The 15,656-nt window shown below is 38.4% G+C and overlaps 1 protein-coding gene across 6 annotated transcripts in view; it reads right to left on the bottom strand.

Annotated features, from left to right (window-relative positions):
• Positions 1-5,187: 5,187 nt before the first annotated feature.
• The window catches only part of paplna (papilin a, proteoglycan-like sulfated glycoprotein), a 31,384-nt gene continuing 20,915 nt past the window's right edge, over positions 5,188-15,656 (bottom strand). For all 6 annotated transcript variants that reach the window (XM_017476220.3, XM_017476215.3, XM_017476219.3 and 3 more), the window contains 9 exons: positions 15,318-15,639; positions 11,461-11,619; positions 10,110-10,237; positions 9,860-9,917; positions 9,622-9,768; positions 7,323-7,450; positions 7,132-7,240; positions 6,871-7,034; positions 5,188-5,735 (listed from right to left, as the gene is read on the bottom strand). In XM_017476220.3, coding sequence (XP_017331709.1) covers positions 5,563-5,735; positions 6,871-7,034; positions 7,132-7,240; positions 7,323-7,450; positions 9,622-9,768; positions 9,860-9,917; positions 10,110-10,237; positions 11,461-11,619; positions 15,318-15,639 — 1,388 coding nt within the window. In that variant the 3' untranslated portion in view covers positions 5,188-5,562. The remainder of the gene's footprint in view (positions 5,736-6,870; positions 7,035-7,131; positions 7,241-7,322; positions 7,451-9,621; positions 9,769-9,859; positions 9,918-10,109; positions 10,238-11,460; positions 11,620-15,317; positions 15,640-15,656) is intronic.

Genomic DNA, 15,656 nt, shown 5'->3' with positions numbered 1-15,656 from the left:
AATTTTGTATTAAATGTTTTGCACATAAACATTACGTGATTGTGACTGGGTGGCTTCGTGGTTAGCATGTTCACGTAGCATGTTTGATTCCCGCCACAGCCCGGTGTGTGCAACATTTGCATGTTCTCCCCGTGCTGCGGGGGTTTTCTCCAGGTACTCCGGTTTCCTCCCAAGTCCAAAAAACATGCATGGTAGGCTGATTGGCATGTCCAAAGTGTCCGCAGTGTATGAATGGGTGTGTGAATGTGTATGTGATTGTGCCCTGTGATGGATTGGCACCCTGTCCGGGGTGTACCCCGCCTTGTGCCCCATGCCCCCTGGGATAGCCTCCAGGTTCCCCACGACCCTGTAGGATATTGAATATTATGAATATGATGAATATTATTATATTGGGGGAAAAATAAAGGAACTTTGAAAAAGCATCACTAGAACAAATATGAGATGCGAGTAAACCAACATCACCATCTCTGTTAAAAAATGAGAATGTAATAGTTTTTATTGTTTGCTTCCTGTTGAATCTCTCAACCTGAATCTTCAGACTACACTCATAGATTCTTCACTGTTTAAGCAAACATGGGACTACATCTATTACAGTTGTGCTTCATTCAATTATGGTCATGTGATCTCAACAATGTAAAATGTATGCAAATCTGTGTATATGAGAAGCCCAATCTTAATGACATGTTGTGGTTTTTGTACAGCTCTGTGATGACACTGGGATGCTGTGGGGACTGGCTGCACAGTACCACACTGCAGAGCCGATCTCACTCACTCCATCAGACCCCAGAATGATCCGATTATCTTCATGTCTGTAAGATTTAAACTGACCGTCACTGGCTGGGTTTACTGAACCAGTAGCTATAGAGCTGAAGACCAGTGTGAACCCTGCTGTCTCGTTCCAGTGGTACCAGTAAAGATACGGGTCATCAATACCAGTTATAGAGCAGGAAATCTTCAATGTTGATCCAGGGGAAAGAACCAGGTTCTCTGGTTCCTGATGGACTTGTATGACCTGCACACCTGCAATGGTGAAAAAGTACTATTTGAAAGTTGCTTTTTAAATTTCTCTAAATAATGCAGTATTGCCAACATTATAAGCTTACATGAAGTCAATAACCATTGTATTGTCAGAATGTAGAGAATCAAACACCTCATGTTGAGTAGTGCGACATACATTAGCACTGGTTAAGTGGTGAAATGGGTTGTTACGGGTTATGGGGTGGGACTCTGCTTGCTCAGTGTACTATATGTCACATGTGGAGAACTGAATGTGTAGATTACTTTTGTTTCAGAGTTTCTGGAAACTTTGTAGGACAGTAAACATGGTAATCAGGATATTTTAAAGTAAATTATATGTGCCACAAGATGAAAACTTGGCCATTGGTGGATCATTGTTAGATGATCCAAAACAGTTGACCAGATTCACATAAATGGCTAGGTCACCAAAGGATAAAACTTTTGCAGAGGCCAGGTTTCTTGAATGATAGCCAATGAAACATGTAAGGTGGTTTTGTTGAATCTGGACACAGCAAAATGTTCTCAAATTCCTTTTACCTCACATTATTTTCACCTCAGCTACTATAAAGTAGAATTATTTATTCCATGATCTGCTCATAACGTAGTAAAAACAGTGCTGCGAATAACATTTTTCAGAAAAAACATTTTGTGATGAAACATATTTTGCTGTTTAAGTAATGTTTTACTTAGAAACTGCATGGTTGTGATTGACTATTAAAATATATATAGGAGGAAAAAACAAGCATCACAGGAACAAACATGAGCTGTGAGTAAACCAACACCACCATCTCTGTTACAAAACGAGAATTTCAGTTTTATTGTTTGCAAACTTCCTGTTGACTCTCACCCACATGCTTCAGACAAGCACTCATAGATTCTTCACTGCTGAAGCAAACACTCGACTACATCACTTACGGTCATGCTTTACTCAGTTAAGGTCCTGTGATCTTGGCAATGTGAAATGCATGCAAAACTGTCTATTCAAGAAACCAAATCCTAATAACTAGTGGTTTTTGTACAGCTCTGTGATAACACTGGGATGCTGTGGGGACTGGCTGCACAGTACCACACTGCAGAGCCGATCTCACTCAATCCTTCGGACTCCAGAACCATCTGAAGATCTGTAGGTCTGTTAGATTTAAACTGGCCCTCACTGACTGGGTCCATCATCCCAGCACCTCGAGAGCTGAATACCAGTACAAACCCTGCTGCTTCATTCCAGCGGTACCAGAACAGGTCTGGATTATTTGTGCCGGTTATAGCACAAGAGACCTTCACTGATGATCCAGGAGAAAGTACCAGGTCGTCTGGTTCCTGTTGGACCTGTATGAGCTGCTGACCTGTGATGAAATAAAGCTGGTGGAAATTACTGATAAAACAGCTCACAACAATGCTATAATGACATTATGATCTTACAGTTAGTAAAAAGCCAGTCGATTGTTACAAAGTAGAGAATCACATGCAGACACGCCATTTTGAAAGCAACCACATGCATAAACAAGAACTTAATACAGAACTTGGAAGGTACACGGTTAAGAGGCGGGACTGCCTCCACGCTTCTTCAATCAGGTCATTGCTAGTGAAAAACTGCATAGAAAAAGGTTCTAACCTAACGACAAGAGTGTCATTTTATCCAGTACACATATTTATTGTGGTACACACTTTTATTCACTTTATTAAGTCATAACTAATTACCTTGTCATTCATAATTAAAGACTCTGTAAAGATTTGCAAATATTGATTACACCTTTTTGCTTTCAGTGTCCTTGAAAAGCATATCACTGACTACCCTGACTACAGTATACTCAGATGCAGAAACATACTATCAATCCAAAGAATTTCTTTAGATGACTGCATAGCTTTTGTCTTGAATAAAATAATAATAATGAATAAATAATAAAATCCTATGTTTTCCACAACTTATCAAGCACAATAACAAAAAAAAAAAAAGGACTGAGAAAGGGTGTTTATTTTCAAAATATTCTCTCTCCAGATAATGTCATATTTGCTGTAAAGTCAATTAAATTTGACTATATTCTACTGATTATGTATTTTTAAGTGGAGGTGGTGAACTAATTCTGGTGCACACAACACACCACCATCACCACCGCCATCTCAGTTTCATTGTTTGTTTCCTGTTGTGTCTCTCAGCCGGAAACATCAGCCTACATCTGTAGATTCTTCACTACTGAAGAAGCAAACATGAAACATTATAGATACAACAGTATATAGATAGATACTAATGGCATTATAACAAGTTATGGAGCAGTTTGTTATGTTAGACTTGTGTGAGTTTTCAGACTATACAGATGAAAATGTATTTGGCTGATCATTGTTGTTGGAAAAACAATTCTGATCATATCTTTTACACATGATGAAGGGCCATTGAACTGTCACAATACTGAGAATCAAACACAGATAGAGAGTAGCTTCACTCTGTAACTGGATGTTTTAGATTAAACTCCATTTAAAAATGTATTTAAATATAGAAAATCCTAACTCACAGCATAGTCAAAGACTATCCTGTTCATTAAGGTTTCAGCAGATAAACTGTATTTCTAGTGTGAACCGAGCCCCCAGTGGTAACAATGCTGAATGTCTAGTTCTACTGCCCTCTGGTGCCATAAAACACAAGTCCTAAAAATACACAACGAGAACCCAATTAAACAAATGAGACAAAAATATTCTACTTGGTCACCTACTTATTGAGGAAAACGATCTAATAAATATGTGAACCTTTGCTTTCAGTATCTGGTGTGACCCCCTTTTGCAGCAGATAAGGTTCTTATGCTGGAATGCAGTGTTTTCCTTTCTCCAAACATAACGCTTCTCATTTAAAGCAAAAAGTTATATTTTGGTCTCATCCGTCCACAAAACATTTTTCCAACAGCCTTCTGGCTTGTCCATGTGATCTTTAGCGTTGCAGACAGGCAACAGTGTTCTTTAGTAGAGAGCAGTGGATTTCTCTTTGCAACCCTGCCATACACACTATTGATGTTCATTTTTCTCCTGATGGTAGACTCTTGAATGTCACCACTAGCCAATTTGAGAGAGTCCTTTAGTTGCTTAGAAGTCACCCTGGGTTCCTTTGTTACCTCATAGACCATTATACCTCATGTTATGGAGTGATCTTTGTTGGTCAGCCACTCCTGGGGAGGGTAACAATGGTCTTGTATTTCCTCCACTTGTACACAGTCTGTCTGACTGTGGAGTGGTGGAGTCCAAACTCTTGGTTTTATAAACTTTTCCAGCCTGATGAGCATCAAAGACTCTTTTCTTTTTTTTTTTGAGGTCCTCATAAATGTCATGCCAGCATACACTTCCACAAATATGTTGTGAAGATCAGACTTTGATAGATCGCTGTTCTTTAAATAAAACAGTGCACTCACTCACACCTAATTGTCATCCCACTGATTGAAAACACCCGACTTTAATTTCACCTTCAAATTAACTGCTAATCTTAGAGTTTCACATACTTTTTCCCCTCACAGATATGTAATATTGTATCATTTTCCTCAACAAATGACCAAATGTCTCATTTGTTTAAATGGGTTCTCTTTGTCTACTTTTACGACTTGTGTGACAATCTGATGACGTTTTAGGTCACATTTACATAGATATAGAGAAATTTCTAAAGGGTTCACAAACTTCCAAGCACCACTATAGACAGATTTGCTTGGTAAATCTATAACACTGACGATACACTCTGCTGTTTTGAGGAGAAAAATATACGTCACTCGTCACAGTTAACTTGCGGGATTTTTGCTATCAAAAGACAAATGCGGGGACATCCATGTGTTTTTCCCCACTTTGTAGCTCCTGAGCACAGAGGTAAAAAATTCCAACCCCGCACTTCCCAGAATAGGCTCCAGATCCACCATGAAACTGAATCGAATTGATTGTGTAGTAATAATAGTATCCTGAGACCTTACAGGACTTTTTGGATTCTCATTTAAAATAAGATTAGAGTTTTCACATAAAAAATATCAAATATACTCTATGCGGCAAAGTTTGGCCCTACAGCCAAACTGTCCTACAGCAGCGTGCAAATGCTAGAACTATTAATGTGAACTTGAATAGAGACCATTAAGAATAATCTAACTATTAATGTGTCTGTGCGTTTATTATCCTTTATGCAGTTTCTCTGACAAAATACCAGGACTCACACAATATAGTCACAATATATTCAAACAAAATAAAAGCACAGTACACCATTATAAATAAAAATGCATATATAATAAAAAATAATGAGATTAATTAAATATTCAACTGCTTTTTACAATACATTAAATTTGCACATGCCAATGTGGTCCTCTGTACTCTTGGAGCAGAATTGTTCTGTCTCTAAATGTTGATCTGGGTTCAGATTCCTGAAAGTCAGTTCCTCTAAACAGAGAGCAGTGTAGAAACTTAAAGCCAAAGCTGCTGATAGAGGGTCCGTCTGGCCAAACGACGAGTGGGGTTTCCCAGCATTCACTGGCATATGCCGAAAAGACCTAACAGTCCAGATGAACAGGGGAGACTATTAGCAATAGATGCCCATCCCTAGCCATGTCTCCCAGGCCTGCTCTTTCCTATAGAGTAGTTGTAACAGCTGGCACAGCAGAAGCTGGAATAGTACTTGTGTCCACACAGGCGTGCACTGACAATCAGCAGACAGTTGGCTAACTCAGGCTCGTCCACGCAGTCGGGAGACAGACTCTGACCCCTGTCATACTCTGGAGAGAAAATAAAACAATTTAGTGTGTTAATCACTCAGCTAATTATTGCAGTTATACAAGTATGTGCCTCACAGCTCCAGTGTCCCTGGTTCAAACTTGAGCTCGGGTAACTGTTTGTAGAGTCTGTGTGGGTTTCCTTTCACCTCCCAAAAGACTAAATTTGCCCCTAGTTGGGTGGACGAATGTATGTGTGATAGCCCTGACTAGGATGAAGTTGTTACAGATGCTGAATGAATGAATGATTTTCTGAGTAATTTAATATTACAGTAAATTAGCTAAATAGATAATCAGCTAAAGGTGTCAGCTATAATGATGTTCTGAAATGCATGCTTGTGGATGTTAAAAAATGTATTACATTTATCGATTCATTATTAGCATTGCATTTACTGACTAGAGGACTTAGAAACCAGATTTCTAAAAGGAACAAAAATATACCAACACCGGCACGGCACTGCTTAATGCATGTCAGGTTCATTCTAATCTAGGAAAGACATCATAAAAATTTAACTGTGACTTTAACTACATGTACTATTGTAGGGATACATTGAAGTACCTTGGTTCTCAAATCTGAGTCTGTGTTGTAGGGCCAGAGGGTCCCAATTATTATTATTATTATTATTATTATTATTATTATTATTATTACAGTTATATATCAATGGCACTATTGTGATTGGTATCAACTATAGTTGTAATTGTTATACTTACTGTTTACTTATAGTTCTAAGTCTAACTTACTGGATACTTTAATGCAATGTGTTTATGAACAGTATAAATGGCAATTTTTTAAAACTGCAATTTTAATAAAGTGTAGATTCCGTGGGTGAAAAAGCTAAGGAATAAAAGCTCTAATGCCTCCATTAAATACAAGTTGAATTGTAGGAAGAAAATTAATTGTGTGTATCTGTGTATTACTATGTTAATTAATGACTTTTTTAGTATTATACTTATAATAATACACTAAAAGTAATATAATAATTAATATAATAATATGACAATATTATTATTTTCTTTTATCACAGCATTGTTAATAAATGAGAACAAGTCATGGATATGTTTTCTGAGATTAGAATAAATTAAATTAAATTGAAAAAAAAAAAAGAACTATTTTGTCATCAAACAGGAAAAGTTATACCTTTGGTTACTCGAATTTCAGCAGTGGCACTGACAGCGTGTGTGCCAGCATAGGCACTGCAGGTGTATGAGCCCTCATCCACAGGCTGCACATTGTAGAGCGTCAGAGTGCCATCTGCTGCCACCTGCACCCGATGCCCATCAGGTCTCACTGGCACACCGTTCCTGCACAGGAATTGAGGAAAAGCAAAAATATATAGTAATAAATCAACTAGTAAATACAAAACTTTTTATTACAAATGAGTTTTATGTTTCTTCAAACCTGGACCAAGCTATGTTGACATTTTCTCCAGACGCTACACACGGGAGCCGAACGACGCTACCCTGAGACACCTCCATGTTACTGGGAGCTGTGGTGATCCTCAGGTCCCCTGGAGGCAGAGAGCAGAAACACAGCTGTCATTCACACTGTACAGACTGTACAGACATTAAAGTGTCATTAAAATCACAAACCAGAGACTCTGAGCTGGATTTGTAGCTGCTCCAGCTGTTGAGTGCTTGAGGCTGTGCAGGTATAGACGCCTGAATCGTCAGACGTGAGGCTGTTAATCACCAGGGTGCCATCAGAGTGCTGAGAGTGCCTGTAATACCAGTTGAACGTCAAACAGGAGAGTGGAAGCATAACCACACTTATACATACGCCCATGATAAAAAAAAGTGCTTTAAAGGTGACCAAGGACCACATTCACGAAAAGGTCCTAATTTTTGAAAGACTTTCTTATATATATTCATTAAAATGCTTTGTTTTAATGTCCACAGGTGAGGGGCAACTTTATTATAACTGCGGAACTTTGGTAAAAGGGCTAAGTTTCTTAAACGTAAAATGTTCTGATCACTAGTGATGAGCTTAGTGCTAATACCATTTTAGTGTAGTAGCATTACAAATGATCACTACAATATTTTCATTTATACCACAGTACTATAGAATTCTCCAATCTGATTGGTCAGAAGGTGTTGTGTATTTTGCTATAACAGCAGCTCTGACTACAAGACAAATCACAGGTTTATATTTATACACTCATTCTAACAGGTTCTCGTTTCTATAGTAACAGCTTATTCATTCACAGGGACTTGTATGGTGAACACACCACATTACTGTTATTTAACAATGATAGACTAGTAATATTTGATATTGAAAGTTTTCTGTTTGGACACATTCACTTAACAGTAATGGAATGAGACTCCAGTGTGACTGCTTTACAACAATCAGAGACACAGCTGTAACTTTACATTTTCCCACCATCAGAAAGTGTAAGGACAGATGATGTTATGCATTGTGATTCTCAATAACAAGTTTTGTGATTTCTCTGTAACGAGCTATAAACTGTTCAAATAAAGTATAATGCCATTCTTTAATAAAAATAAAAAAAAAGTTGGCAAATTGTTGTGGTATAAAAGGAATAAAACACTTCAAGATGTGCCTCTATAGGAAAATACCCAAATTCAGGTTGGTAACAGTAACACCAGTAACACACCAGGCCACCCCATTGTTGATTACTTTCTTATAACAGCACACCTCTTCCTAGAGTTGTAGTAATATATATGAGTCATTGTAGTCACTTAAGCGTCATTATTCTGAACGGACAGATGCACACTAAAGACCAAGTTATAATGAAATAATGTAAGGAGACTCGTGCCAACACTAGAGGGAGGCAGAGAGTCACCAGAACCATTGCTAGACTGACTTGTGTCACCAGAGGAAGGAAGAGAGCTTCCTCTTACTTATAATCACTGGCAATCAGCTCCAGATGTGCCTAGGTCCATTTAAGCAGAGCTCTCTGATCACCCAGTGTTCAGTCTTGAGTCACTCATGTAAGAATCTCCTGGGTACATTTTTGTAATGCCTTTAGTTTCTTTAGCCAACTCTTGAGCTCCTTGAAGCTCTTAATGTAAGTATACATACAGTACAGTGCCCTCCACTAATATTGACACCCCTGGTAAATATGAGCAAAGAAAGTTGAGAAAAATTGTCTTTATTGTTTAACCTTTTGATATTTTGTTCACAAAAATATTCTGCTCTCATGGCTATCAAACAACTGCAAACACAATGCAGGTTTATCAAAAAAAATCTTTGTTAAATACGTGTGCCTCAGTTATTGGCACCCATATGAATTCATATGAGAAAATATATATTTGAAGTATATCCGCATTGATATTTTAAATTTTTTTGTACACCTGGGTGACTAGAAAAAGAAATTCTTCAACCATGATTTCCTGTTTCACAGGCGTATAAATATGAGGTAACACATAGGCCAAATTCCCTTAGTCATTCATAACAATGGGTAAGACCAAGGAATATAGCTGTGATGTGTGTGTGTGTGTGTGTGTATATATATATATATATCATCCCTGTCTCTGTGGGAGGATCACTGGGTTCACATTCTGACCGAAACAACTTCAACATTACAAATTAATTTTGACCTAAAGATACCTTGGGCCTGGTTATTGACCTTGGGTATGTTTCATGGACAGGGATCTCAGCAAAGATAAACACATCCAGTGTCCTCATCAGCTGAACTGAATTCCAGAACAACATAATAAAACATAATTACTTCCAGGTGTAATCTGCATTTTAAATCTTAGGCTGCTTTCAGTGGCGGTTTAGGCAGGAATTTTAATCAGAGTGGTAAGGTGGGGGAGGGTGTAAAAACTTACCAATGCTAGCAACATGACCCTACAGTACAAGAGAGCCATCATTTTGTTTTTTGTATTTTTCCTTTAATTTGTCCTCCATCTGTACATACACACATACCTGAGTGTATTGAGAACAGCTCCATTTTTTGTCCACTGTACAATGACTGAATTAGCAGCTGAAGAAGGCAGGATGGTGCAGTGTAACCTGGCACTCTGACCCGCACGTGCGTTTACCAGCGAAGAGTCTGATCGGTCAATACTGAACCTAAGAGAAATCACAATGCAGCAGGTGTATGATAAGTGAGTGTGTTTTGGTGTATACAGGTGCTGGTGTGTGCGTGTTTAATATTGAGTACCTGGGAGAGACAATTATTGAGCCTGCGGAATCTGGTCTATCTGCCCCATCTTTGGGCTCTATAAGCACAAAAACAACATGCTGTATGAATTATTCAGTGCAAAAGACTCTTCTGTGTATACTCATGCATCCCAATAAACAGTGCATCACAAGGAGGAGTGAATATATATTGGGAAGGAAGAGTGTTGCTTTCTCCCAAATTCAGTTCAACGTAACTCCCTTATTAGAAAAGAGTAGCAGGTGGGATTTACCTGAGACAGACAGGTAAATGTAGCGGTGATCTCTCTCACGGTCTCGTGTGGCCACACACAGAAGCCAGCCAGAGTCCTTAATCCTTACAGGGCCCATCAAAATTGAGCCATTTGGCTGCTGTCTATACCTGCATGTTTAATAAAAAATCAATACGGGAAAGCCAAAATTTAAAACTAAATAAATTTGTTTTGACGCAAGTTGTAAAACATTTGCAAAACAAGCAAGTACATGTTGTTGCCTCAGTACCTCTTTAAGAATGCATAGTGGGTCCTAGCACTGCTTACATGTTTGTTTTTTTCTCCTTTCCATCTGCTTTTGTTAGTAGTGCTTTCTTTCTGTATTGGTTAATTCCACTGTGTATATATTCCCAGTTCATGCCCTTAAGTCATCGTGTGCTCTTGTTTCTTGGTTCTCATTTCTTACTTTCGTTTCTTGCTTTATGCCAGTCCAGTTACCTCATGTGTTTTTGTCTTGAAGCCCAGCTCTTTTGCTACAACTATGTTTTCTTGTATTAAAGCCTTTAGTTGTATCCTGGTTTCCTCATATTTCCATGCTTCTAGTCATCACAGACTAGTTACGACTTTTGTTATACCAGCTACAGTATGAACAATTATTCCCTCTGCCTCTTTTTCCCTCTCTCATAAAATCATTGAGACAAAAAATGTTGCTTGTCATGTCAGAGAGAAACCGCAAAGTCCTCTGTATTGAAGACATTCCTGTGTAAAAACCTGAAGGAACAGCTTTTCTTCTGACTGTTACAAAGAGAAATCAATTTCTCCTCGCAGAAAACTTCACCATATTAAGAATAACATGTTTTTAATCTATTTAATCCTCCATACTGGTTTCTGTGTAAGTTACGATAAAACGACCACATACTGCATATTGGCCACAAGTGCATAAAGATAAACTTGTGATATGTCTTGCAGCTGTAACGGTCATTAACACCCTCTGACAAATCAGAATTGAGAATCATTGGATCAAATGCTTGTCAATCATATTAATTACCATGTAAACAGTGCATGAGGGCATTCGCTTTATATAAGATCGCATGTACACTTGGAAATAATTATGAACTGCTTATTAATGCATTTAAATCACCAATATAAATCTACTTGCTTTATAAAACATTGAATGATCTAGAGAACACTGACGTAAGCTGGCTATATATTCCCAATGCTTAAACGTGTTAATTAGCCTTCAAAATACAAGAAATGAATACAAATACATGTTCAGTTAATTGCTCTGACGACTTACCAGATGATAAGGTCTAATAGGGTCTAATGAAACATGAACAGTTATGAACAGGATGAATATGACAAGATTTAATGGCAGAACCGATGCTGTACTAACCTGGAGGGGTCAAGAAGAACACCATCTTTTCTCCACTCAACCGTCACAGTAGACGATGGAGGCGGGTTCACTTTGCACGGCAACACCACCGACCGGCCCACTATACCCTCCACCGTAGATGGATCCGACTTGTCTATACTCACACCCACAGCAGGCCAACTGAAGCAGGGGAGGCCAAGAGAGAAGGAAAGTAGAGGAGGGAAAAAGACGCAAGACAGAGATTTGACAGGAAAGACATGCAGGAAGAAAAAAAGAGACCGAAAAGGGGAGAGAAGGGGGAGAAATTTACTTTATGCTGTACTATTGGCCACAAAATGGCATGTGCAAAAAGCCACCAAAGTAAGCATAAAGATCAGCCTTGTCCTGACTCCAGCACAGAAACTCGGAATTCTGTTTCAGTCTAAAGAGCAAGTTTCCTTTAGACTACTCAGGACAGAGGTTACGTATGCCTCAGCCAGGGCTGTCATGCATTTTATTCTGTTCAGGTCACGCCACTGAGCTCAGAATCGCAAGCTAAATACAAAGAGTACAAGTCCAGGCAGTATAGCTTTGCCTTGTGGTACAGAAGGCTGACCATCACCAAAGTTTGTATATAGCTGTTTGTATATGTATTATAGCTGTGGCTCGTTTTATGCTCTAAACCAACACAAATTCTGGGGCACTTGGGTAAAATGAATGAACGTTCCTGGTAATTTCATACTTACAGAATGGCATCGAAACTATTTTACAAGAAGTTGTCATTTTGTTATTTACTATGGGCCATATTCAGAGTTGAGTTGTATGCTTAGCGTAAGGAGTTAATACCAAAATACTACACATCAGTGTTCACACATTAGATGTAACTACAAACCTAAGTGCTACAGCTGAAGTTTGCCTAAACCAGAGGTTTGTCTCAATTTACAAGCATTTCTAACCTCTGACTTTTTTCTGGATGATCTTGCCTTGAGCGAGAAGCGGTATTACAGTTGACAGTTTGATGCAACCACAATATGTCATCCTGAAATGTATATTTTGAGCTGTAAATACACTACAATGCTATAGACAACTATTCATGGCAAATACTGGAAGAAGAAAAAAACATGACTTAATTAATTAATTAATTAATTAATAGTATCAACAATTCAAAATGGCAAATTAAAGCATGAAAAACCTGCATTGTGCACACACATGATAATTTCATCATTTCAGTTTGGTATGTTTTGACTACATTCATTTGTGTACACAATTAACTGTTGGTGAACAATTAAAAACAACAACAACAATAAAATAGCATGTGCTGCATCAAGTGCTATTGTATAAGCTGCGGAATAATGAAGGCTGAAGCCATATTGTTAGATTAAACCAACGTTGCAGTGATTAATGGAATGATTATTCATGCAGTATAGCATTGGTGACATTAGACGTCTATTGTTCATTTCAGTGCTTGCCATCTTCTTTCATATCATTGTATTAGTACATTTAAATTTTTTGTTGTTTCTGGTATTTAATGTTGCATTTGACAATGAAGAAAAAAAAAAACATGATCTACCAATTCAGTCTGTATTTTCTATCCTTGAATTATTTTTGCGCTTCACAGCAATTACTTGTGTTTAAAGAATGTGGTTTATAAGCTATTAAAAATAAAAATGCTTTTATTCAAGAAATATCTGGCAACCTTGGTTTAGACTCAGCCCTTTTAGACTCAGCCATAAATGCACACATAAAGTTACATGGAAAAGTTAGAAAAGTGACAGGAATACATCAGTCACAGAAAATCTACAGGTAAAAGGCAAAAAAAAACAAAAACAAAAAAAAACGATGCTGAGACAAATATAATATGTATCTATGAGCTAAACAGAAGTCAGCAGTAGGGGTGGGGCAATAATTTCAGGCTGTCATGGACACTACTCTTTGAAATATAATTGGTACTGTGGTTTATGTTTTATTCGACAAGTCTACTCTCACTTTTGAACTTTTGAGAGTGTATTCATATTGCCCCACACCTACTTGTAGAACACACACCTGGGAGAGACACACAGACAGAAGCAGGAATGGTGGGGCATCACAGCAGGTTTCTTTATTAGTCGCACTGAATGACATCAGTAAAGACCATTGAAGACACCACACTTACATGGTGTTGTGAAAGGCAGAAGAAGATGGGTGGGGAAAATTAAACAGGACTAAACTACCAGGCTAACACTAACACTCTAAACACAAACATAAGTGCAAATGTGGAGGAATAGGCAAAATTCTACAGCAGGAAAAATGGAACAGTCCCAGAGAGCTCAATGTCCAACAGGGCCGCATTGATTGTAGTCAAAGTCTTCTGTGCAAAGTGAGTGTGCAGGGCCAGAATGGGGATATATGACCCTGATTAAGGTGTGTACAAATTTCAGCAGGCCTATAAGCCATCCCCATACATGATGTACCATATGTATAAGTGTAAAAACCTTGTACCAGAGCTGCATTGGTATGAATATATATATATATGAATATATATATATATATATATATATATATATATATATATATATATATATATATATATATATATATATATATGAATGAATGTGTGTATCCTTTATAGCCTAAGCTATGATTTGTAATATACATGCAAAACATTACGCACAAGATTAGTTTGGGAAATCTATTCCTTTTTTTTTGGTGACCATTGATGCTGAAAATAGGTGATATTCAGTCATATCATCATATATATGATTAGATTTCACGCTAATATTTTAGTGATAGTAATGACCGAACCTTTTTCATACGATTTTTGTGTTTGCTTACATGTGAACCTCTAGAACATGATCATCACTGTTTAACATCCCGATTCCCATTTACTAGCCACAGCTTGGTTGTTCATTCTTGGTTGTGACAGTTAAAACAGTCACATTTATTAAAATAAAAATATTTATATTCAAGTGGGGTGACAGAAATACTGTACATCCACAAAATCAAGTTGTAAAAAAAAAGGGACAGGAAACCACCTAAAGTCCTAAAAGAAACAGGTTTGGCCTTCTAGCAGTGGTAAGGAGTGCCTAGTAGCAGTAACGCATGCATAATTTTGGACCAAAATGGGCTGGGAAATACTAGCAACAAACCAGTAATGAGTGCAACTGACTCACACCCAACCAACTTAGTAATATGCTTGTGTTACACTAATTCTGAAAAAATATTTCATGAATATCATCACCATGATGTGTGACTCTGCAGTGCTACATGAGTGAGTATATCCTGGGTCTGTGTGTGTAATCTGTTATCTGAATGCCTAAGCAGCTCTCGAGTATGAATCAGTCCCTCCAGGATTTTGCGTTCACAGACATTAATGTAAAATCAAGCGAACTCTGCAATATTCGGAGGAGCTTGCAATTATTCAAAATTACCACAGATTTTCAGCAGATTTGGGCCAAGATGCATCATATGACGTCATCACAACGTGCATTCAGTCAAATCGGATTCACGTGCGTTGAACAGGAGTACAGCTAAAAGGTCTCATTTACCAACAAACATCACTGTGAAAGACCGTGCAAAACAAATTTTTACGTGTGATTGCAATTTCGCCAATTCAAGGAGTTTTCCATAAAAAAAGCACAAAAAACTCAGCAAACTGCATCACAAATTTCGATAAAAACCGCAGCAAAATCAAGCATTTTTGTTCATCGAAATCCTGTATGGACTGATGAATGTGTGTTGAACAGGGGCCAGATTCTAAATGTATGAACGTGTTTGTGTTATGAGGTGCGCAGTAGCTCTGTGTGAATGTGTGTGTGTGTGTGTGTGTGGCCATCTCTGAGAGCAGTGAGCAACATCAAGCTCCTCAGGTTGGTACAGAGGGCACTTTGTGGGGGCAGAGGGCTCCTGCATGGCACTCTTACCTTTTATTAGGGCTGCTAGCCTGCACATCTCTGGTCGCTGGCCTGCGCACCACCGACTCAATCCAGCGACGGTGGGAATGCTGAGAAGTGTTAGCATCTGGCCAGATTTGGCTCCAGGTGCTGCTGTATGACGTGGAGACAGGCCTATGGCTCTGGCATGTCTGCTCGCACTCCTCCATTGTGGCGAAGTTGTTGCTGTTGCCATGGCAACCGCCGTACCAGAAGTGTACACAGCGGGACTTGGCGGGGTCGTAGTAATATCGAGCAGTCCATTCATCACACAATCCAGCCGAGTGGGGCAGATCACACGGAGCACGCTGGGCTGGTGAAATGGCAACA

The sequence above is a fragment of the Ictalurus punctatus genome, chromosome 9, assembly GCF_001660625.3.
Source record: "Ictalurus punctatus breed USDA103 chromosome 9, Coco_2.0, whole genome shotgun sequence".
Taxonomy (NCBI): Eukaryota; Metazoa; Chordata; class Actinopteri; order Siluriformes; family Ictaluridae; genus Ictalurus; species Ictalurus punctatus.
Note: the sequence above shows the minus strand (reverse complement) of the source record. Positions and strands in the feature narration are given on the sequence as shown.